This window comes from Botrytis porri, assembly GCF_014898465.1.
Source record: "Botrytis porri strain MUCL 3234 chromosome Unknown BPOR_014, whole genome shotgun sequence".
Lineage (NCBI taxonomy): Eukaryota > Fungi > Ascomycota > Leotiomycetes > Helotiales > Sclerotiniaceae > Botrytis > Botrytis porri.
This window is the reverse complement of record NW_024066088.1, coordinates 1006623-1029426: the sequence shown is the minus strand read 5'-3', so window position 1 is coordinate 1029426 and position 22804 is coordinate 1006623. Positions and strand designations below refer to the sequence as shown.

The window sequence follows — 22804 nt, the reverse complement described above, 5'->3', positions numbered from 1 at the left end:
AATATAGGTGTAGGAGAGCTTGATTGATGACGATTGATTCGAGATTTAACTAATGTTGATTGAGAAAGAGCTTCCGTAGGATTGTGAGGAGTTTGAGAGGTCCAGAGGTCTAAATTGACAAAAGGAGGAGGACTAGGTGTATGTATTCGAATATCTAATTTTGAGAGTACTATTTCAGGATCAAAGGGGACTAATCCTGTTCCTCGGAATCCAGATTTCATATTCTGAGAGATGATTGATCGTTGATATGCAGCTTTGAAAGCTATAAAGAATTCGACCTTTGAGATATGATTGATATGTGCCCTTATAAACCCCTCAATTTGAGTACCATATTCTTGTTTTAACCTATTAAAACATCCGACATCAAGTGGTTGAGTTAAATAACTTGAATGCAGTGGTAGGCATACACATATAATATCATTCTCCTTGCAATATGATTGAAAAGGTATGGATTCGTAGCTTTCGTGTCCGTCTAGCACCAACATTCGGTATTTGCCTACTCTGCAATCCTTTGTATGTTTATCGAAGTGTTTTAACCATTCCAATCCTGTCTCATTGTTCGTCCACCCATTGCTAGTAGGTTTAATAGCCCAATCTGCAGGAAGATCGGTTTCCGTATACCAATTGGAAAGATGCACCTGTCCTTGAACCACCAGGAATGGAGGTATGATTTCCCCTACACTACTACCGCATATGATCGCTGTCGCCCATTCCCTATTGCCTGGTTGTACTGCTTTACTCCTACCACTCCTCCCAGCACTAGTAACTACCATACCAGCATTTATAACTCCCATCATAAAGCCTGTTTCGTCGAAATTCCACATATCGCAATCTTGTATACCAAATTTCGCTCGCATATTCGATATAAGATGAAACCACTTTCGAATAAACTCAGGATCCTCGCACAAAGCTCTTTGAAAGTCATAAATACGACTAAAACGCGTCTTTAATTCTTTGTGACGCTTTACGAATCGATGCGCCCAGAGCTTTCCAACCGCTTTTCCACCTCTCGATTCAAGAATATGATTCGCCATATCTTCCACCCCTTTAAGTTTAGGTGGAAAACCTCTCGAATCCATATCAAGAATATATTGAATAATGATCTCTTCTTCTAATTCTGTAAGTTTATGGGTTTTATGTCGATATTCTGTACGAGGGGTAAAACCGTCTATTCTACGCCGTAGTGTTGTACGTGGTATATTATACATCGTAGCAACCTTTCTAACACTTAGTTTTTTGTCTTTATGAATAGCATCGATAGCTAGGAGTATACGGGCTTCTTCATTATTCGAATGCATCGTGGGTTGTTGATAAAACGCGTGTTGAAATAAAAGGGTGCAAATTGAGGTGAAAGTGGGCCGCATGATGATGTGGGCCGCATGATGATAAACCACGTTATATAGTATGATATAATATGATATAATATAATACAATGTAGTATAGTATAGTATGATATGAAATGAGGTGGAATGGAATGGTGTAGCATGATATAGTATGGTATTAGGTGAGTTGGTTGTAGATGAGATAAGAGTGGATTGAGGTTGTTTGGGAAGAGAGGGTTGAGGGTAGATTGAGGGTGAATTGCGAGTGGATTGCGAGGGAAGGGAAGGGAAGGAAAGGGAGAGTTTACAGGAAATCTGATGTATAAGGAGAGGGAGGAGGAGTGGTATGTGTAGGGGAGGGAGTAGGAGTGGAAAAAAAAGTGTAAGTGGAAGATAGTTAAGTTAGTTTTTGACGATTTGAGGGATAGGATAAGAGAGGGTGATGAGTGGAGAGTGGTGGGAAACATTAACGACAATAAACTTGATGATATATTCATTGATGATTATATGATTTTCTTCTCTTCTGCTTCTTCTGCTTCTTCTGTATCTTTTGTATCTTTTATATTTGTTGTTATTCTAGTAATGAACTTTGAAGACAGATGACTAGGGAGGGGAGAGGGGGGAGAAGTATTGAATAGATTATATATTGTATAGTATATTGTATAGTATATTGTATAGTATATTGTATGTAATGTATTATACATAGCGAATGATAATATCGAATATGAGTCTAAAAGGTTAGTTCTAGAATAATAATAACAATCAATATTTTAATATTAGTGGAAAACTTAATCATTTTAGCTTTAGGAATAAATCGAATATATAATATGAGAATTGATTTGATTTGAATTTGCTTGCTTTTTTTTTAGGTTTTCTTTAAAGAATATTCTAGGTTTAGATAGTTTATAATGAAATTCTAATAGTTTTTATACTTATAAATAAAATCGATTTAAATAGAATCTTATAGAATCATTTTTTGGAAACGCGCCGCCCACAACGCAATGGGCCTTCCATAAGTGCCATAAGGCAATGAAACAACTTGACATTAGAGTGAAGTGGTCACCTGGTCACATGGAGATCGAAGGGAATGAGGAAGCAGACCGCCTAGCAAACGCAGGCGCAATTGGACCCATGGACCAGGCGATCGACAAGCTACCAACAATTAGCGGTGTCCGGACGATCGTTCGCCAAAAGCGCCTACGCGCAGAGACTGAGTGGTGGGAAGAGATGAATCCCTCTCTCTCTGCTAATTATAAAGAATGGTCTCCCAAGTACAACACAAAGGAGCCGAAGGAACTAACTCTGCCAAGAGCAGTCCTTCACCGACTACTAGCTATGAAAACAGGTCATGGCGACTACGCCGCTTACCATCAGCGATTTGGTCATCAAAACAACAAGCTGGACTGCTCATGCGGCAGCGCTAAGGAACCATATCACTTCTTTAAATGCACTATAAACAACCTAAAATGTTCAGACTGGCCCCTGGCCCCTGTAGAAATACAATCTAACAAACAGGCGATCACATATATCAAGAAACTCTTACACACACCTAGCAAGCTCACTCAGCTGATTACCGACTCAGAGTTCTACACTCAGATCTGTCCTAACTACTAAAGGACCCTTAGAAAGCGACCATCTTTTCAACAAAGCCCGCCGCCCCTTTTATAAACTTACCACTCAACTGATCACTCGAATATACCACACCCCTAAAAACCGCAAACCCAATATACAATATAAGAGCCTTGCCGCTCGGCTAAACAAATAGCAACCCACTCCCACTTCTTCTCCTTCACCATAGGGATCGGAGCCCACAACGAGCCTATCCACCCGGGAACCAAGCTCTACCCTAACAAGAACCCGGATCAGACGTACCCTTCTGGAAACAGAAGTGGATCGCACCTGCAGAGGAGCGAACAGCCCCTGGCATTGAAGTTAAATTGCTAAATTCGGTTGCGACGATCACGCCGCTCAAATAGTCCCTTATCTTAGCACGTCTAAATACCCTTAGGGAGGTTCAAGACAGACGTTAATTAATATAAAAAATAAATAAATAAAAAATATAGAATCATTTGTATTAGAAAAAGAAAGTATAATTAATCTATTTAGTCTCTTTTATTAATAATCTTTTATATATTTCCATCTTATTTTATTCTATTATAAATTAATCTGATAAGAGACACAATAATATAATAATATAATAATATAATTTTAAATTATAAAATCGTATTATATATATTAGTTATTAATATATTTCTTAATGAATAAGATATTAATAAGTGATTTAGTATACTTATTATAGAATCTCATAATGAGTATAGATAGAGGAAATGGTGATGGACTTTGGAGATGGATGATTGGGGTGAGGAGGGGGAGAAGTAGGGGAGTATAGTATAGTGTAGTGTAGTATAGTATGGTATAGTATGGTATATTATTGTGTGATGTAGTATGTATAGGTAATGTGGGATTGAAATGGATAGAGGATGGATGTTGGGTGCGGAAGGATGAGAAGATGGATGGAAAAAGATGGAGTATGCATGATATGAGGTGGTAGGTATAAGGTTATAGGTATAAGGTGATAGGTATCAATTAGTGTGATACAAGCGATGTATACACTAAAAGAGACAGAGAGATACAACGAATGATCTGACTTGAATTTCCTCTCGAGACTTACGTAATGCCGGAGTATTGCAATCCATATTTCTTGTATCGATGCGCGACGAGTTGTTATATCTGTTTGCCCGTCCCTGTGGGATATTTCCGTGCGGACGAGTACACATAATAGTCTTTATCTCTATTTCTGTGTCTATCTCTATATCTGTCTCTGTGTCTGTCTCTATTAATAGATGTTCTCCTGAATTCAAAGTACGACAGCTGGTTGGATTCTAGGTTGTGGAAGATATGGGTTGATAAATGTCTCTGATGATGAAATGTGATTCTCTATGAGGGAAGTTTGAGGTGGTGGAAGGTTCTGTATATGGTATGTATGTACGTACGATTTGCTAAACCCTCTTTTAGAACTGAGGGATTAATCTATAGAGTATTCTTTCCTTTCGCTGTGGGCGAGAATCGTGACGGTGGACACGGTAGCGCGTAGACTGATTCATCTCATCCTGAAATCTAGCTTTCGTTTTTTGGTATGAATACTGATATCGATCCGAGAAACTAACATTATAATTTTCATTAAGAAACTGTAGCTTTGAATGGGGATATATGTATATGTCCGTCTTTGTTGATTTTATCGCTTGTCTATCTAAGGAGTTACAGGCATGCAGGTCGAAACGTTGTTTTCGGGCCTTGGGCTTTATTTGTTTGTTTGTTTATCTTATGAGTTGACTTGGATTTTAGATGGGTGTGGAGGAGTTTATGGAGATGAATTGATGGGATTGGAATTGTGGGATTGATGGGATAGTATGTATCCATCTTAGGAAAACTATCAAGTATACATCCCCTTTCATTTTCGAATCGTGACAAGCAGCAAGGGAAGTCGAGGAAGACAAGCAGAATCAACATTCAATACTTCATCTTCACAGCATGATTTTTACCACGGGCGTAACATTGGTGAAATCTAATATTGAAATCTGATTCCTGAATGTTTGATCAAAGCTGTATGCATAATGACTACCTAGTATTAAATTTCGGAACCAAAGCTAGAATCTCCAGTACATTGATAGTAAATGTCGGATATCCGGTATATCCCGATTCCAAATGATCTGGGCATTGCTATGAGTGAGGATTTATGGGATGTGATATAATATATATGATATATAGAAAGTTCGAATAGATACTAGAGGATAGACTCTAATATATTGTTTCTTTTTACAAATGAGGGAAATACCTAGTAATAAAATAGTTCATCTTTCATCTTCCTTTTGAAAGCCTTTGAGTTTGAAATATTAAGGGAATCATAGTCGGAATTTAGTTTCTGGGGATTGGGTATTTATTAGTAGAAGATATGATATGATATATAAGGAAAGGAAGAAGTAAATTCTTTTTCTGGATTGCGAAGTAAAATACTGTCTTTGTTTAGTTTTCCAATGAATTTCAAATACACATGGATGATGATTGTTTATTTCAATATGTGTGTATCTTGAGAATCGTCTGGAGATGAACAGTCCTTGAAGTTGCTTGGAAACAATACTAGTAATTCAGTAAAGATTAGATTTACAATACATTACCTAGGTATTGTGTAATTCAACCAAAAACTTTCAATCCTTCAATACATTCTACGTTATCCAAATACATTCCCAATCTTCTCTCGTCTTTGTGTGAGATATATCTACATCCAGCCAAGCGACTCTTATTGCTATCTCTGTTCGTCCACGAGATTTATCTCCTCGCTTCCCTCCTTACCTTACCTTAACAGCTGACGACGAAATGAAATGAAATAAAACGAAATGAAATGAAATGAAATCCGAACGAAAGTAATTACATCTAGCGGTTTCACTAGGTATTCAAGATATTTCATGCGAAGCACATTACCATTAGAAGGGAGTCAATAAGGCTTGAGCACGAGCGTGAATTCCGAGGATTTGTTGCGTAGGTATCTATTGGATGGATGTGTTTAGATTCTACTCTGGAATGGCAAGATTGTGGTAGGGTTTTTACAATTTAAAGTAGATTATATCTTTAAGGAAGCTGTCCCAATGGATTCTGATTCGAATACTAGGTAGGTAGTTAAGGGCCAAAAATTTATCATCACCATAAATAGATTCAGCTACATTACGTTAAACGCTTCATCATGTTATCAATTTCTATCTATTCTCCTATCTGAATCTAAAAGAATGCAGTCGATGAAGAAGATAAAGATAGAATTTGAAAGTATTAAATCGGCAGTAAAAAGACTTGATCTAATTCTAATTGACTTCGCTTCTAGCTAATAACGATATAATTGTTCGTTTGAGATAAGATCTCGAGTCTACTCTCACATAGAGTTGACTCTATGTGTGACTCGTAGTGATCAATTGATTTTTTGCAATGAGGGAGAAGATCTGTATGTATGTATATATGTATGCATTTGTTAATCCATTCCAGTCCACTGAATACTAGCTACCTAGTCTCCTACACCTTTGACCTCCGGGTAGTATCAGTAGTGTTGACAAACAGGAACAACACACCATCTGGGATTCGAGAATTAAATTGGAAAGTAGATAAATAGGTACATAGGTATGTAGGTATCGAAATGTGATGCTGGTATTTCTCAAATCCATGTTCGGATACACGACAATGTGGAAAGCCAGCATCAATCTTATATTTTGATGAAGATTAGAAATTTAATGAATAATTGTAAGTAGGACGTAGTTAAACATGGTATATGTCATCCTGTAATCGGTATGAGCATAGAAGGTACCTACGCTTTTCATAAGACTGTAGGAACAGAACTAGAACTCTCATTGTACTCGCTAAAGGGTTGTTATAGTGATCGAAAAGAAATTTATGTACACAGTTTATCTTGGCAATGGTTCTGTATCGGTAAGGCCTTTGAAAATGATAACTAGAATGTGTGGAATATCACTCCCGCCATTAAACAGACACAACCCTTTTCTCATCAAATCCGAAGGTGTTGGCTACCATAAGAGTAAGCTTTGTTGATCTGGAGCTATAAAGTGTAAATCTCCTCAAACTTGGGTCTCGTTCACAGTAAAAACAAATCCGATGGGTAGTGAACACCTTATAATGGCAGAGAAATGCACACAGCTCGCAGCTCGAAGACTGAGGTTTATCATACTATTGAGCAGTTCGCACAATTAAGCGGACGACATTCCATGCAATTTCCTAACGTGTCGCTCATTTTGAGGGTCTTGTATTGATGCTATTCATAGGATATGGTTATGTGCCCCCCGAAAGTATTACTGCGGACATCATAAGAGCATACTCAGTAGTCTACGAAAATCACAAGCTACTCTGCGTGCCCACTGTATAGTTTCAATTAAGATGAAAGATTCATCGATCATACTATGCTGCGACCGCCAGAAGAAAGCCCTGTAACCTGCAGCTCAAGAGAAATGAAGAAAGTCTCAGAATGCAAGTGCTTCCAATTACTGTTGACAAGTGCTTTCTCTCTAGATGTTGAATTCAGATATGACGCCATGAGGAAGATGGGATTTTGGCAGCTCATTTCACCTCAATTCATCTCCCTCTATGTCTGGCGTAGTAATTCCACGCAAATCAAAAATTCCATTCACTACCTATCCATAGCATGAACTTCGCTTGACTTCAGTGCAATGTCGACTATTACATAAAACGCGAAATTCGCCGGAAATACTTTGGAGTACTCCCAGATCGAGATACCAAGCAATCTGGCAACCAAAATCGCAATCGCAATCTAACAGCAATAGTTTATGCATTATCAATACTAGCTGACGACGCCTACTCTCATGTGTCCCCTTTCACAAAATACGCCAACCCCTCCTGAGGAGAAGTATCTTCCCTATGTATGTATGTATGAAATTGATCTACAGTTCTCAAATACATGTACTGAGGTATTGAAGAGTATACTCGAGGACTGCATATAATTGAAGCACATAAACTAGTATGCATGCAGAAAGTGCATCTGTACAGTATGTAACCTGCTATTCTGAAACAAAATTGAAGCCTGACACCAATGTTCTGGAAGCATGGAAACAAAAGGATAAAACCACTCGGTACAATGGAAATGGATGGATGAATGGATGGGGAAAGGCTCTTCCGCCTTTCACGGCATCCCCGCATTCAGGATGTTTTCACCCCAAATTGTCATTACCCAATAAACTTGGGTAGTATTTGCAATTGTCATTCGACCCAGCAAACGAACACCAAGACTTCTCTACAAAGAAAACAAAAGAGAAGCGAATGCGCATCGTATCACTTACACGGTTGAAAGTTCACTTGGTATAGAACACAGAGACTACCCGAGTGATGTTGAGTAACGACCTACAAAGAAAATGCTAAATACTAATTGACTAACCGACGATCGAGTGATCCCCAGGTTTCCTTCTAAGATGTATTCGGACCTTCTGCTGTTGTGTAACATACTAGGTAGTTGGTATTGGGTATTGTTATTGGTATGTCATTACCATGAAGCGAATCAATTTGTAAATTACCCATCCGAGTCCAAATTCAACCAACGAGCACGCGAGGGAAGCTTCCAAAATCGCCTCAATCACGGGACACAAAGACTGCTGGTAACAGAAACAAGAGAAGGAAGTCGCAAACGAGCTCATTGCCCACAAAACGCTCGTATTGTAATAACTTCCCGTCCGAAGGAAGAGAAGTTTGGGGTTCAAAGCACAAGGTTACAGTATAGCGTCAACCGTAGAAGGTTGATGATCCGTCCCGAATATTCTCGAAGGATACCTTTAGTTTTTTTGGTTGTAATAAGGATTCGGCAATTGCGCTCCGAAGGAGTTTGTTAATGTTTTTCTCCAGCTCTCATTGTACGTACAATTTTTAGATGGCTAGCCACCCATTTTGATGGGATGAGATATAGGCCGAAAAAAAGAAGAGAAAAATCGTGGGGACGTGTACGTCTATCTGCATCTCGAATCGAATATTACATTGGACGGCATAAAATGAAGCTTACATTCGGCGTGAGCACACTTATGCAGGAACATCTTAGTGATTGAATACGTATCGCAAGCCATCCAATAAAATTACAGGTGATGTACAGCCTATATGAAAGTAATAATATAGAAATTCAGAGGGGGTAACACCTTTTCTGTTGTATTGTATGTAGACCGTATCGCCAACATTTGGGTTGAGAGGTCGAGTAACTTTTCCTTAACGAACTCCATCAACTCATTGTAACGTGAGATGAAGGATACTTAAATGCCAAGACTCGAAAAAGGAAGGTTTCCAGAAGCAGTAACAATAGTAACAAAAACGCGTAATCCCTTCATGAATTTCCCACACCTGAAGAGATGCACATCGATCACATTCTCCCAAGTATCTTGGTACCTATCAATCCACGGCCATCTGCAGTTTTCACACGGAGCACACACAGTAGCTTCTATGCAAACATTCGGAGACTGTAAAATTATCATCCTGTGCATCTCTCACCCTAGTACCCGCCTCCGGATTCAACTCATTTCAAATTCCAAGCCCGCCCAGGGACAAACGGACTAGCTTACACGGGTCGGTGGTAAGACTACAATGGTAACTTCCATCCGGCATTGATGTGCCTGTAGCCTGTAAATATGGATACTACCACACCATACGCAATCGCAAAAATCTGCGAATTGTTCAGAGCTTAGTGTTGTAAAGTTTTCAGGCATGATTAGATGGGAATGTTACATACGAATGTACCATAAAGATCACTCTGAGGTTTCCTTGTCTCTTTAGAGACTCGGACTGCAGAGCTCTGTGAAGGTCCGTGTAGGGTCCGCGTAGGGTCCGCGCTAAACTATATATATACCTTTAATGTTGACTATGTAATATAGAAAGCTCAAAGGTACGTATGTAGTTTAGTATAAAAAACTTGAATCAAGCATTCCAATTAAAAACTTTCAGATTTTAATATCTCTACCTCATACTACCTCATACTATTCTTATTTAAATTAGTTATTAATATATAACTAAATAACTCATTTCAAAATATATTAGAACTAAATATTGTTTAATATTGAAATTTTAAAAACTATTTTTTTTAAAAAAAATACTAAACAATAATAAAAAATTAGCTTCTTAAAAATCTAGTTTTTATATAAATATTTCTATTATATTATTAAAAAAATCAAAATTATTATGATTTTTATTATAAAAATATTATTTTAATAATAAGTCTTATATTAATTTAAATTTTCGAAAATAAATTAGATTTTATAATATTTGTATAATTATATATTATATCTTCGATTTCCAAAAAATCATATTAATAAATAAGAAAAGTATACAATTACACACAAACGAATTTTATATATATATTTGAAATAGGCCATTTAGTAATATAGACCACTCGATGTTAAACTACGTTATAACTATTATATTTATATAAACATACTAGATGCGAATCTTTATAGAAATCTATTATAAGAGTTACTACGCTTGTCGGAAAAGCGACGATTAGACTAAGAATGCATATATATAGTAGATAATTTAACTTATACAAAGCATGATTGAAACGAAGTTGAACGATAACATTGGTAGCGATAGTAATGTTCGGTCTTAATTCGGTTGGTCTTTATTGTATTATCCTTCTGGTTCCAGACAACTTTACACAACAGCATTGAAATCGTCCACTTTCTAAACCCCAGGTTTCTGTACCATGTTTTTTGATTGCATCTAGGTTCTAGATTTCACCCAACAACAAAAACAACCATAATAACAGTAAGCTGACTTTACAACGGTATCAACCGTCCGTAGCCGTAAGTCCGGGGTTTCACGCTGAGTCTTCCGGTCTTACTATAAGAATTTCCCCTGATTCCTGACACCGATAAGTGCCAATGAGAGGTCGCATATCGCATTATCGTTTACAGATGATGGAAAGGAGAAATAGAAAGCGAGAGATATCTCTGAGGCTGACTGATATGTACATCTCTCCAAGTATACAAAAGCCTCGCACAAGAAGTGGTGTAATTCTCAGTAGCGATTGATAGATATACCAATATTCCTACGGAGTAGTGATATGATCTGGTGGTCACAGCTGGGTCACAGCTGACACTGACAGATACATACTATATGAAAGTAATCCATGGATGAACGTGGAAATCACGACATAAACGAACACTTGGGTCCAGCGCATGGGGTCTGGCTATATCGCATTCCAGTACGACAAGCAAGCACCTACGACCGGCCTCGTACGTACGAACCTGCCGTACGTCTCACCCGCATCATTCTAGTTTCATGGCGAAGAAGACAATGTGTACCTCACCAGTTCGGAAACGCTCTACGTACCTAGTGTGTTCGCGTGCAGTGAATGTAACCTCAAAATTCTCCTGTTTATCCGCTTCAGACGCTATTTTCTCACCTCCCTAGGTATATTCCCACCTAGAATTTAAAACCATCCTGGTGGATATATCTGCACGATCCCTGAGACCTATATCACCTTCAAGGGATACTGTTAGCTCTCGCCTATTCAGGGAATATTTTCTACAAATGTGTGTCTTTGTACCGAGACTTATGTACTGCGTAAGGGATTAGTTAAATCGGATGTATCACCTAGTAATAGATGCGAGTCTCGAGCCGTTCCAAGTAGTCGGGTCGGAGTCTCGGTCGTGATCTTGATGTCTGAATAGAGGTGCAGATACATGTTTACATATGTATCGTTTAGGATGTTATCCGATGCAATGCGGATTATGTTATTTTGGAATTGATGATGAAGCCAGAATGAGGTAGATATACAAGGTCAGTGCGTCTGTCATATCTCATTTTGAATCCTGATACAATGACAGCATAAACCTTTAGCGGTTGCTTGTAATATGGAGTGAGGCACCATAAGGGGATTTGAGCCTAAACGTAGTTATAATTGGTTTCAAATCCATAGGGCTTAGTTGTTACAACGGTTGTGTGATATGTTCAAAAAAACATTGCTTCTAGAAGTGGGAGATTATAGATACTCCGTACGTAGACCAAGGGGCTGGTTCGTGAACTTGAAGTATACTAGCGAGAAACTGTCATCTAACGGACAGATGAAGCACAATTGGTTTGAAATATTTGATGAAAAGCAATCATGGAAGTATATTGAAGATACAGAGGACGTTTCTGCAATGTTTTTCTTATCGGGATAGTGGTATGACGCATTTTCCTAAAGCAGAAATTACTCTTCATTCTCAGCTCGTGATTGGAAGGATAATAAAAATTTTACACACAGAAAGCTATCATGACAATCGGAGGAAGGCTGAGGGGGGCACAGTCTAGATAGGCGAGGGTAAAATTGCCGCGCGAGGGTTGTAAGCAAAAAGAAAATCAAGAATCTTTGAAATTAAAAATGTAAATGTTACCAAATATTATGGTATATCGTCACAGTGTTCAGAAAGTCTTATGAAGGTTCTGTAGCGTGAGTGCCGATGTGATATGTCTGAAACTACTTATTGACAGAGGCCCGGCGAGGATTTGATCCGTGAGAAATCCTTATGAGATTATAATGCATGAACAACGTCCATGTCTCCAAATGAATGAGGATGACGATATCCACACATGAACGATAGATCAACGCGTGAGACAAAGAGGGTCAAACGAAGGGAGTCTCCACTACCACGTGCTCGTGACGAGCGTGTACATTTCTTGTTCATCCTGCCAGCTTTGATGAGATTTTTATAGACAAATAAGACTGAGTGCTATGGCACACCAAGGTGGCTTTTTACCCAATAAGTTCATTTCTAACGCAAGAAAGTACGGAGTATTGCAGGAAATCAGTATCTACGGGCAGCACAGATATTATTTTTCTAATTGCAGTTGTTTTGCGCCGGGGATCGATCAAACGAGCCGACTCTGGGAGTCATTTGGGCGGCGATGTACGCAGTGACCACACCACATATGTTTGTTTTTTTGTACGCGGAATGGGCATTTGTAAAAACCTGGAGCCGATATGCGAAGTAGAGATTCAGAACTCAGCCAAACAGAAATTCAATCTGCCTTGCATCAAATACGTTCCTCAAATATAAACCAGATTTCTGGCAAACAGTTTTCCATCCGAGTCAAGATTGATAAACATAATCGACGGCCGGCCCCGCAGCATAGATTCCCAAAGTGGATGATGGTATAAAAAGGGGGGTCCTTTTCGGAGATGTTGGAAGATCATTGCCACTTTAAACAGATCCTTCTGCGGGTGCTGAATGTGTTAGTTAAGACTACGGATCCAGAATTCAAGAGTAATCCCTCCGCGGCAGCAATATCATTCATGCTATTGCACTTGTACGATGGCTAACAGACGTAAGCTTCGGCGTCAAAGTTCCAACCAACAGTACAGTGAGTAAGAGATGTCATTGTGATATCAACTTTGGTGGATAATGGCGTGAGGATGGTCTTAGAGGATTCAACCTCTCAGCATGCTCAACGGCATTTTCTTCAAAGCAGCGGGATTCTCCGGTACCTGGTGTGATGGACTAGACTATTTCATCTACATTAGCTTCAAACCAATCATTAGCTTCAGGGCACTGTGGGACTGTAAACAACAGTTTGCTTGCCTCCACTTCTTTTTCAGACACGAGCCTGCCGACATGCAGATGATTATGTACATGTAAACATAAACGAGAGCACTTCCTTTTTCGACTTTGTTTTGATTGTCTATTGTTTGGATAAGGCTTGACGTTGATGTGTTTGCAATTGTCCATGGTGGATAGCTGGCTGATAATAATGATTGTATTATGACTGACTTTGCCTCTCCGTCTTTCTGCATGATAGTTTAGCCACTCTGCCCATCCTCATTGCGTGGACAAAAAGTGGAAGTTGTGGCAAGATCGCGGGTCGATTCTAACAAAGAGTACACGAATTCCAGGAGGACCGAAAAAAACATGATAGAGTACTTGCGTGAGTACCTAATTAAGAACGTCCTTTCGTATGGTGTGTTTGAGTGAGACGGCACGATATTGTGCCAAATATCAAATGGACCTAGCTTATTTAGTACATTACGTTCTAGTACACACTACACGGCGGCTTCTTTGCTTCCATACATATTAAATTCGTCGGTGGAAGGAATCCGTGGGAAGGTGTGACTTCGACAACACAAGGAACTCTTGCCATATATATCGCCTGGCTGAACTTTTCGTTCTCGTTGGCGTTGTGTTCAATTGGGAAGTCCAATCGCGTTACTTCAGACCCACCTGTCAAAATTAAGTCAACAGCTTTCGAATCGACATTGCCCTCAAAGTATCTAGATTACCCAAGTCTTGTTGTGTTTATTAGAGACCTTACAGTCTTAGTAAAAAGTATGATATACTCGAGTATCAAAGTTTTGAAATCGTCGGATCCTCAATTACAAATTAAAAATCCGAGTTCGCGACTCGCTTCTTGTTTAGTGGACCTTTGGGGTAATACGATCTTCCGAACTTTGTTTGAGGAAATACTCGAGTATGATCTTTTTCTTTCCGAACCACGATCACATCTATTAGAATTCTACTGCAGCAGATCATCGATTGGATAAACCACAAGAAAGCTTTTGGTGATATTGATTAGGGATTGTAACATAAAGATGATGAAATACGACCTTACGCGCGACCTTTGGACCTGCATATATACTTACACATCTGCAATTAGTTGAAAAATGTGTGTGGGTGGGCAAGTGAGTGAGTGGACTGCGGAATACATTAGCTGGTATCTAGCAAATTCTGTGTAGGCCTAATTATACGCTTGTGCCTGTAAGCGAAAAAGTTGTATTACCTCCTAGCAAATTGCGGAGTTCTAATTGAGGGGGAAGAGGGGACCACGGCTTGGTATAGAAAAACGAAAAGGAAAATCAAATCAGTTGTTGATGATGACTACCTATCAACAGAGCAATTTGGAATACACGGTGAAATAAACAACGCCTCCCCCTTGGAAATCCTCGTGGTGGCTTTCTTTATCAAGGCTCTTCTGGTTCGGTTGGGTTGGGTTGGATTGAATTGAGTTCAATTGAATTCATTTTCTTTCTTGGGTATCTCTTCCTCGCCCGTGCCAATTATAACTTATATCTGAGAACAGTCAACAATAAACCAATAACGCGATCATCCAATGGTATCAATTAGCCATGGAGAAATGACCTAATGTGGAAAAGTCAAGAGTGGATCCCCCGGAGACACAAATTACAAGGGACCTGGTCATCGTATCCATGCAAAGGCAATCAACTTACCACACTCTCGCACCCAATGATTCAGCTCGTTGGCCGAGATTTCCTTAAACACAAGGAAAAAACTACCCATCACCAGTATTTCTCCAAAACTTTCTCAACCACTCTTCAGCTTGCCAATTGGTAGCCTCCTCCCAAATGTATCCTCTCTCTCCGATAACCCAGGAATCCTATATTCCTTGTTCAAATATTGTGATATTGTCCCTTCATACGCAAATCTTTTCTTCCAATTAAACCCCCAAGGTGGATTTATATCCTAATCCGGTCATCCACTAGTTGATACTCAAGACCTCATCCGCGTCTTTTGCTGGCCGGAACACCATCTTCTCACAGGGATTCATCCTACGTCCCTTCAAGGAAGGCATTAGGAAGGACCAATCCTGGTTCGTCATGGAGCCAGAGGACCATCATGGGCAAGACCCTCGCGTGCCTCACAAGCTACGAGACTCCACCTATGGTACTCGGACTGCACTTATGTCGCCTTATACATATGCAAGCTTGTATTCCCCATTCTATCTATTTGGATCGGTTTCTATTTCTCTCATTCCTGTATCATACGCAAACGTTCCAGTTCCATTTTTGAATTCTCTCTGCTTTCTTGATATCGTCTGAAGTATTGTCAAAACACCTGGCGATGGCCTTATGAAACACTTCCAGTACTATATCCTACGGGCCTACGCATCACCGAGTGTTCAGACATACTAGACTTTCCCTTCACTGGTTTCGTAATATACCACATGACGATTACAAACGTTTAATTTCCAAAAGTATATGACAGCTGAAGAAGAACGCCACAGCATATAGTGTCTTTACACTTCCTTCCCTCCATTGATATACGGCCGGTCCGGTGTGAGAATCAGGAAAGTTTACACACCCTGCTGCCGTCATTTTCAATCGATTTGGTGTTCCTCTATTACGATTATTGATTCTCATCTCCATAATGAGCGGTTCTAATTCAACAATTTTTGGCCAGGGCAGGTGTCCAGCGCCGTTCCTTGAGGCAGATCTCTTCCCATCAACGGGTGGTTGTATGTCTTGCATACTCTCCGGTCCGCTTCACCATGCTGACAACATATAGTTACCGATGGAAGGTTTTGCTCTACCACCTTGGGGGTCGTTTGCTGCTTGCCATGTCCACAGAGTGAATGGTTGTACGGTGAAAGCATCAACACCCTCACCGAATCTGCAAATTGGGTCAGTGTAGCGGCGATGATATGTTCTATATACTTGTTGATATGCTTCGCATTTCTGCCAGTTGAGAAGACCCATAGGCACTACCTCAGTATCTGCTTGGTTATTGCTACAGTTTTGATGCAGGTGAGTCACCAGTTCCCGTGCCTTCTCCCAAGCGTTTCCTAACATATGTCGTTGAAGTTGGGATTCATTATACCATTAAGCGCAAACCCTGATCAATGCTATAACGCGATCACTCCGAACGATATGAGCACCAACTTTACTTGCGCAATCTCTGGCGCATTCATAATGGCTGGAGGCTGGTGTGGTGTGATGTGGGTCTTCTTAAGGTCCCTCGCCTTACATCTACAGATCTGTTGGCAGGTGATTATTGGAAAGTCATTCATGTGGGGAGCTCTTGCTACTGGATGGGGAATACCGGCCATTGCATTATGTTTTGGAATGATCTTCAGTGGTGTTTCCTTCCGATTTGGAGATACTTGCCATATCAATCACAAGAACAGTCTAGCGGACTTCTGGATCCCTCTTCTAATTTTCTCTGGCGCCACCGTTATCATCCAGTTTGTTACTTTCGGTTACTGCATCAAAGTATATCTTTCATCCCTCGCAGACGATTCCAACACCACGGAAACTTCAGGAGTTCTACCTTCGTACACTAACAGTGTGCGTACTGTTTCACCACGACAAGCATATCGTCGAGTTCGCCGAGTGGTTGAGTTACAATGGAGAGGTATCGCTATTGTACTAGTGATTATCGCTGATGTCGCGTTCTTTGCGATTGTGTTTGTCTTCATGGATGATTTAGAAACAAATATTCTCAAGGATCCTACCAAAGCTGAGCAATGGTTAACATGTTTGGTACGCACTGGTGGAGGTAAAAAAGAGTGTTTCCCTTTAGCGAAATCTTTAGTTGTGAACGAGGCTACCGTTGGTGCGGTCCTTGTCATGCTATCCGTAAGTTCTCCCCATTGCCATCGTCACTCTACTCAAGTGCTAATGCAATTTAGTTCAATGGCTTCTGGGCAGCAATATTCTTAGGCAGAAAGGCAATGATCACAGGCTGGTATGAGATGTACCGTGGAAAAATAAAGCCCAACAATGAATTTGTCAGCGCCGATGTTCACGCCTTCAAGGATCCCAGGTCCTACGAAATGCTTAGCAAGGATCGAGATCAACATGACAGCAAGAACATGGAGGCATACGAAACTCCAGAAGCCGTCACTCCAATTTCACCCGTTCGAAAAAGTGGTCGAGAAACACCAGACTACTTTGGCAGAGAAGCAAGATATAAATCACCGTCACGTTCATTTTCCAAACCCCATCCGCCACAATCATGGGATTCGACCACAACATATGCTCTACCCATGAATTCAAACACGAACAAATTCTGATATGGGTTCGACATGTATATTTTTATTTATTTTCAAGCATTTTTTTAGCGATGTTTCATACTATCCTTTACTTAGGGTCAAACAGGAGTTTGGGGGCTTGGCGACTCGGCGGCTTGGCCAGGCGATGGAGCTAAAAGGAATAGAGGGTTCGGCTCGTCACTCCACGCGGGATGGAAAGACTTTGGATAGTCACCTACATAGATCAAGTCAGGATACAAAAGTAACGGAACCTGGAACCCAAAACCTTTTTCCTTTGTCCAAGAAAAGGCCGTTTGGATACAAAAGGGCTCCAATTGGGTGGATGTGATTATCGAGAGAGGTGGGGTATAATGTGTTCAAGATACCCATATACCCATTGAGAGGCCGAAATGGTCATCGAACGTACTGGTTCGAGGGTACTAATACTGCTACAGTTGTAGTAGATATACATAGAGATCTCGAGTCCCGAGATCTCGAATTAGGTATGGGATTTACCCCGCCTATGTAATGACGATCTGTACTTTATTAGTATTGTTTGTATGTATTATAATGACATCAAATAGAAAACATCTAAACCTGTTATCTGATGATTTCACTCCTGTTTGTACTGTGCTGGATTATGATGTATACATAGTCTTCTGATGGCGTTGGGTATCCATAGTGGAGATAGATGTCATGAAGCTAAGTCTACATATCCACTAGAAGCCAAATATCTTTAAGTTCGTACTTTGCTAAGTTGTTAGTTACTGTTGAACTACAGTATCATCAATATTCGCATGACCTCCCTATTCCTTAAATCCAACAAGACCCTGGGTCTTCACATATAAGTATCCATTCTCTTTATCATGACATTGCCGTACTAGAAGGGAGCTAGTCCAAGGCCGAGATCACCAGAAATCAGATGATGGATATTGTTGCATCTCATATCTCATACCTTGGACTAGTACTGGCTAATCGCGAGATTTGATCATATACTTGAGTATAACCCATAGAGGCCCGTCTCTTCATTGCTTTCTACCGAACACCGTGTTTATACATCTACGATTTATTTTTTGAATATCTCAGAGTGGGTTTAGACACTTTGAAATTGTATTTTTTGAGCAGAGATCTCCTCTCAAGACTCAGAAGTTGAAGTCTGATTCCTCATTCCTCATTTCTCATAGACTTTGCTCAATATACAGAGTTCAAACGTGCCTGATCAGGAAAGCCCGAGGGCCTTGAATTTAAATCAAGCTTGAGATTCTAATGATTGGTGCCGAGGAAAGGATACTATATCTATCTATATCTACTGGGAATCTCCCCCCTGTCTCCTCTCCAGACTCGACAGATAATGATACCAATCTCAATTGGACGTTTAACAAACATCTCAATCCAACTAGAGAATTCATAATCACGAGATCCTAATTCTCACAAGTCAGATGTTCCTTCTATTTCTCCCCCTCTTCTTCTAAGTTATTCATTCTAACCCTTCTTCCGAAGTCCGTCATCCTATTCACTTATTCAAAACGGGAACTGATTCCAGAAGAACCTACAACGCATCCAAACTTGAGCTACTTTAATCAGGTAGTGATAAAGAGAGCATTGTTCAGAGAACATGAACCGATGTTGCAGTGGATACGTATGGTTGACTTTCTATTCTGCCCAAGAGAAGTGAGCAAACTTGAGATGAAGAATGGCTAAATGATTTGGCGATGGTGTGGTAGAGAGAAATGTGTTGAAACATCATCATGTGTCGAAGACTTACTGTGCGAGAATGTCTTAGAGAGTTCATTCGAGATGAAAAGGTATGTGTTACCCTCTTCCTCCATTTACACATCCATTCTCACACCTCCTAGATCCTCAAAGTTACCTTCTTGAAAACCGGCCTTATACTAGATTATTTCTCTCCCGTCTCCAATACCCTATTGGACCAAAGCAGAAAGATTTCAAAAGTGCTCTTGACGGAAACGCTCCTTGCAGGTCTGCACGATTCGCGGGGGTGGCTGACGAAACGAATTTGCTGGTGAAAAATCATGAGATTATGGATGTTGAGAAGTAGCATCAGGAGACCTAGAAGAGGATCACGCAAGGAGTGTCACGGAAGATGGCTTGGAGAGTTATTGCCAGGACGAACACTTGATAAATTAGGAAGCAACTTTATTGGCTGAATGTGATGACTTTAGATTAATCACTCGTGAATATGATTTGAACTGATGAAAAGGTCAAACAAGCTTATAAAAATGCTCACGTAGGTATCTATGTAAACCCTTGATGGAAATATATAAAGGTTGAACGCAGACAATCTGCTAGGATACAACACTATAACTGCTGCATGAAATTGCCTCATTGATGGCGAGGGAGTTCCACACCTATTGATTTGATTCCATAAACTCCAATAGAGTCATGAGGGATCAAGTGAAGCAAATCACTGAATCGGGAAAAATCACACATGACAGTCAAATAGATAAACAGCGTTACAAGACATTGAAAACATTATTGTATTCTATATAAAATTGCGCAGAAGTTTTCCCTCCTGCCAGCTAAGCAACACATCACTTGAAGAAGTACACGATTCTCAAGATACAAATCCATTCCGGAAACCTACCTATACGCCGAGTAAAGAGCAAGACTGGCAATATCATATGCAAAATGACACCAATCAAGCCTAAGCGTAGTCGTGAAACATACATCGGCTCATCGACATTGGGCAAATATAAAACCCTTCATAGGCATCTCTGATATCCACCAGACCTTACATGCTTTCCAAGAATGTTGACCTTTGCGACGCGAGGAATTGGTTTATGGAAAAGTTTTCTATTTCGAGTTTAGTTACTGATCATGTATAGATATACAGTATCATGAAAGAACAACAACCGAGAAGGTTAATCAGATGTTCAGTTAGTTCATTGTTCCCTCCGCAGAGAGTCCTAAAACAAGAGGTACCAGAAAAATAGTAAAAACAAATATCATCATTGGATCTTCTCGGCTGATTGGGAATGGAAAGGGAATGTCTTACATTTAAATGATAGCGCAGGGCAATTGAATGTTCCAAATGATCAGTACAAAAAATGAGGCTGATCCTCAATCAATCATGATGAATTGATCATTACCTCTGTTGGTGAATCAGAGTTGTTGTCGGAAAATTAAAAAGCTCTGGACTTGAGAAATCTCTTATGATGTTCAAATTGCGCTAGTCAATATTAGGTCTAGCATAGAAAAGGAAAAGACCAGTTTTTAGCGTAAGCTAAGCGACGAATAATCCACACAGATAATATTGCGACGACGAACATTTTCAAAACTTCAACACCTCTCGACAATCTCAATCTAACGACCAGTTTAATCACCGTCGACAAATACCGCAAAAATGGGTCGTCTTCACTCCAACGGAAAGGGAATATCTTCCTCTGCTCTCCCATACTCCCGTGCTCCTCCTTCGTGGCTCAAGACCACCCCAGAGCAAGTTGTTGACCAAATCTGCAAGCTTGCCAAGAAGGGTGCTGCTCCTTCCCAAATCGGTGTTGTCTTGAGAGATTCTCACGGTATTGCTCAAGTTAAGGTTGTTACTGGTATGTTGATTTCCTCGTTCTGCAATTGATGCGGGCTGGATCTTATTTTGAGAGAAATGCAAATGCTAACATTTTTATCTCTGCAGGTAACAAGATTCTTAGAATCCTCAAGTCCAACGGTACGATACCCAACATTACATGAATAGTTCCATATATGCCATCATTGGATTATAGTACATCCTTGATGTGTCAATTATATCTTTACATACGCCTCTGCTTGGTCATAGACTGACAGAGTGACAAAATAGGCCTTGCCCCAGAGATCCCAGAGGACCTTTACATGTTAATCAAGAAGGTACGTTCAATAATATCCTCATAGCTAACGTTGAATTATACTAACCCATGAAATCTAGGCCGTTGCTGTCCGCAAGCATCTCGAGCGTAACCGCAAGGACAAGGACTCCAAGTTCCGTTTGATTCTCATCGAATCCCGTATCCACCGTCTCTCCCGTTACTACAAGACCGTCGGTGTTCTCCCACCAACCTGGAGATACGAGAGTGCCACTGCCAGCACCATGGTCGCATAAAAAGTTTCACCATGACAAAATGGATATGGAGTTGGGGTGTGGACATAATTGCATCGCAAACTATACTACTTTCTTGAGAAGGAGTACTGCTATATTGGCATAAAAACTAAATAGCAAATTAAATATTAAGAAATACTTCTAGCGCCAGCCTTGTTCTCAATTGTTGTCCAATTATTTTAACGTGATATTTCACTCCTTGAACGCCCATCTTGAAACGATTTTGGTGTGCCAAGGGGTATTATAACTAAATCCATCTATCTTTAAGTCCCTCCTTCCAACTCCTTAGATTTTGAAAGTAAAAATTCTCCCAATACTCGTAAAGGATCTTTTGGTCTATTATGAAATAATTGTTAGTTTATACGCACCGTGAGAGATTCCTGTCGGGCAGCAGACCCAAGGTACATACTGGTCCTTGGCTAATAGTTTCATGCCCTCTAATAAACTTCCCGTAACAGTCTGATTCAAGTAAACCCTTGCTGGCGCTCCATGCACACTTGCTTCAGTTGGCAAAGACGGCCCCGTATCAGGATGTTGGCTAGTAGCTCTCGACGAATTTTCCTTCTCGGCATTCCCATTTACCTTCGGTACTGGCGTACTTGTGCGCGCAGGAACGGGCGCTGGAGAAGCTGTTTCGCGATTTATATTCGCAGATGAAGTTGAAGCTTGGTGCGAGGGGGGTAGAATGGGCGAATGAGAATGTGTTTGTGATTGAGTTTGAGCAGTGGGTGGGAGAATTGCAGCGGCTGGAGACTGTAAAAGAGTTGTATGAGTAAGTATAGAGATTTCTAATGCAGAAGACAGGCGCGAGAGGAAACGTCCAATTGAATTTGAAGGATGAGAGGAAGGAGAAGGTGGAGGGATGGGTGGAGGATCAGGGTCTGGGGGAAGTATGAGGCATACTGCAGGTCTATGAAGAGGCGCATCTTCCATAACCACATCGCGTGTTGCACCAGGCATTTGGAGGACGCCGGAAGGTGTGGATGAGGGGGGTGTGGAGGACGATTGTGTTTGCATGGCGAGTTGATAGGTATGCGCGGCCGAACTGATGCTGGGTGTGCTGTTAGGGTTGATCTCGGGTGATGGCGTGTTGGGTTGCGACATGCTGGATGTG

General features: G+C 40.4%; 3 protein-coding genes across 3 annotated transcripts; 2 read left to right on the top strand and 1 right to left on the bottom strand.

Annotated features, from left to right (window-relative positions):
• Window positions 1-15997: 15997 nt before the first annotated feature.
• On the top strand, window positions 15998-17642 carry EAF01_009646 (uncharacterized protein; the record flags this gene model as incomplete). The annotated part of the gene is made up of 4 exons (XM_038917902.1): window positions 15998-16085; window positions 16136-16374; window positions 16432-17205; window positions 17259-17642. 4 exons carry the CDS (start codon window positions 15998-16000, stop codon window positions 17640-17642), a joined length of 1485 nt encoding a protein of 494 aa, XP_038766711.1.
• A 3322-nt stretch (window positions 17643-20964) lies between these two features.
• EAF01_009645 (uncharacterized protein) lies at window positions 20965-21693 on the top strand (the record flags this gene model as incomplete). The annotated part of the gene is made up of 4 exons (XM_038917901.1): window positions 20965-21166; window positions 21253-21285; window positions 21415-21461; window positions 21520-21693. The coding sequence occupies 4 exons, from the start codon at window positions 20965-20967 to the stop codon at window positions 21691-21693; spliced, it is 456 nt and encodes a 151-aa protein (XP_038766710.1).
• A 260-nt stretch (window positions 21694-21953) lies between these two features.
• Window positions 21954-22794, bottom strand: EAF01_009644 (uncharacterized protein; the record flags this gene model as incomplete). Its single annotated transcript, XM_038917900.1, has 3 exons — window positions 21954-22026; window positions 22100-22443; window positions 22594-22794. 3 exons carry the CDS (start codon window positions 22792-22794, stop codon window positions 21954-21956), a joined length of 618 nt encoding a protein of 205 aa, XP_038766709.1.
• Window positions 22795-22804: the final 10 nt, after the last annotated feature.